We start from the raw sequence: 2,476 nt of genomic DNA on the forward strand, positions 1-2,476 counted from the left end.
AATTTTCCAATCTTTTCCACTGGGAAAACTTTAGCAATGTAATTTTTTCCTGAAGTAGCTCAGCTTGTCACCTAGAATAATTCGAGAGAAAAAGAAAACAGTTAACTCTCAGTTCATTCTAGCTTCAATACAATGTAACCTAATTTACTAAATTATTTTCCCTGGCGTGGGGTATTTCCTATTATAACTAACAGAATCCAGGTCTCTAATAAACCCAAAAGAAAACAAGAAAAGCAATGGAATTCTAACTTACTGTGTCGAGGTCCCATGAACTCCACATAGAAATTATTGCTTGAATCCTCTACATTCTTCATTTTAAAGCCTTTCATCATACTGCCCATTGACCAACACTTTCCAGTTAGCCAACGCACAACGAAATTTGTATGATTTCATGTAAAAAATGTTATGAAACAGAAAACTCTGTTCAGATTCTCGGATGCATGATGAATTGTTTGTGTTGCCTCCCATACATATATACAGTAAAGTATAAACCATAGACTAAAAGGATAGACTGACTGAAGCAAAAGACAACAGACTGCACAAGAATGAATTTGAAATCCACAGTCAATGCACACTTAAGCAGGAATAGAGGAATGGAAGCCAGCCAGAGAAGAAAGACGAAAACTGACATATTATAGAGGTGCAGTCGCTGGACAATATCTGTGTACCCTACAAGAAATGACTGAGAAGCCGGGAAAATCACATTCCTCATTAATACTACGGCATGAGAAAATGTTTTCATCTCCTCAATGGTAGAATCTGGAATGCTGATAGCAGTTTCGTCCACAACATAAACAAGCTTAAATTTTGTAAGTTGCTTGAACTCTGTTAGCACAGCACTTTCATCAGATTGTATCATGATTCTATTGGTCATGTTGTTGTAACCACTCTTAGTTAGAGCTGAAATAATGGGCTCCATGATACTAAGATTCCTTTTCAATGATATAGCTCGTGCATTCTGTGAAAAAAAGCAAGAAACAAGATACACTTTATAGTATCATGAGTTAACATTTATTTCATGAGCTAGTTTATATTTAACTCTTCAGATTTCTAATCAGATTGAAGAACTGTACCTCTATGTTGATGATAACATGAACATTTCCTTGACTCTCTGCAAACTCTAAAAAGGCAGACAGATTTCTTAGAAGATTATAACCCTCTATATTAAACGGGCTGTAAATGTTTGCTGCACAGTACAAGAAATTCATATCACAGTATTACATCAGTTGCCCTCTGAAATACTAAACCTGTTATATTTTAGCAGAGCTAAAGTTCTCCATTATTATTGATAAAAAGAGGGAGAAGTTAGCAATGTACTATCATTTGAGGAACAATTCAAATGATTACACTTTTGAAACTTTGGAAATTAACAGGTGTGCGAGGAAGAGATTTTCTATTATTTTGACTGTTTCAGCCAGCATGGATCAGACTTACGTGTCAAGCTTTGAATTTCATTCCATGTGAGATCAAACGTGAAGATGCCTGGCCGGTTATTTGGGGTATCTAGCACCATTTTGTTGATGCCTGGTACGGTTGTTAAGCGAGATGGATAAAACACTGAATTTGATACGATATTTGTTCCTATCATAAGGTCTGGTGATTCCCTACAGATAGGAACACCATCTTTTGTTATTTGAACAGAGCAATCAATGTAGTCAGCTCCATCTCTTATTGCAGCCTGATAGGCAATATCCGTACAACCTGGGTAGTCACCGCTAGCTCCATTGTGAGAAATTATTAATGGTTTTCCTGGAACCACCAGTTGAAGCACAGTTAATGTTAGCAGTCCATGTACAGTACTCCAGAATTTCAATATTTCCAGCAGCAACTATATCAGAGAGCTAAACGACGCAGTTAAAAAATGGCTAAAAGGCAAGCAGGATATGAAGTGAACTGTGCACCTGCGTTGGAGGATGTACTGACATTGCTCTGAGCATAGCAAGCTGTATTGTCATTAATCCACAGAAATCCAGTGAGTTTATAGTTTTAAGAATCTTGATCAACAAAGAAATATATTCAGAAAGAGATACATACTTATTATTATAAAAACATTATGGCCTTGAAAGACATAAGAAGAATTATAGCCCTACATGGGTAGGGGATTGTACAAATTGATGGAGGTTAAGTAGCAAGAAAGCCATACCTATAGCCTCTGACACTGTTACAGAGAAATCGGTTAGGATGCCGTCAACTGTGAAATTCTTGTTGTCCACGAACTGAAGATATTCCCTTATTGGATCATAGCTATAATTGTAGCTCATGCCATATTCATCATTGGCAAAATTAGCAGCAAATATTTCCAGCCCTGCAGAGTGTGCATCTTGTACAATACTTGTAGGTGCTTGTAAATATAAGTTTGTACCGACAGGCCAAATGTAGTCCTTTGGAACCATGATTCCAGCAGCAAATGTCTTCACAAATGTTAAATTTTTTACGAGGGAACCATATGTTGCATTCGTTGATGGGTCCACATCTT

The 2,476-nt window shown here is 36.8% G+C and overlaps 1 protein-coding gene across 1 annotated transcript; it reads right to left on the minus strand.

The window, feature by feature from the left end:
• Nucleotides 1-424: 424 nt before the first annotated feature.
• Nucleotides 425-1,234, minus strand: LOC149217260 (glycerophosphodiester phosphodiesterase GDPDL1-like). Its single transcript, XM_089390176.1, has 2 exons — nucleotides 1,074-1,234; nucleotides 425-958 (listed from the first exon to the last, which is right to left on the minus strand). The coding sequence occupies exons 1-2, from the start codon at nucleotides 1,206-1,208 to the stop codon at nucleotides 425-427; spliced, it is 669 nt and encodes a 222-aa protein (XP_089246302.1). The 5' UTR covers nucleotides 1,209-1,234.
• Between the last annotated feature and the right edge of the window lie 1,242 nt (nucleotides 1,235-2,476).

This window comes from Pinus tabuliformis, chromosome 1_1 (genome assembly GCF_031772625.1).
Source record: "Pinus tabuliformis cultivar Carrire ecotype Pingquan chromosome 1_1, CPIR1, whole genome shotgun sequence".
In the NCBI taxonomy this organism is placed as follows: Eukaryota; Viridiplantae; Streptophyta; class Pinopsida; order Pinales; family Pinaceae; genus Pinus; species Pinus tabuliformis.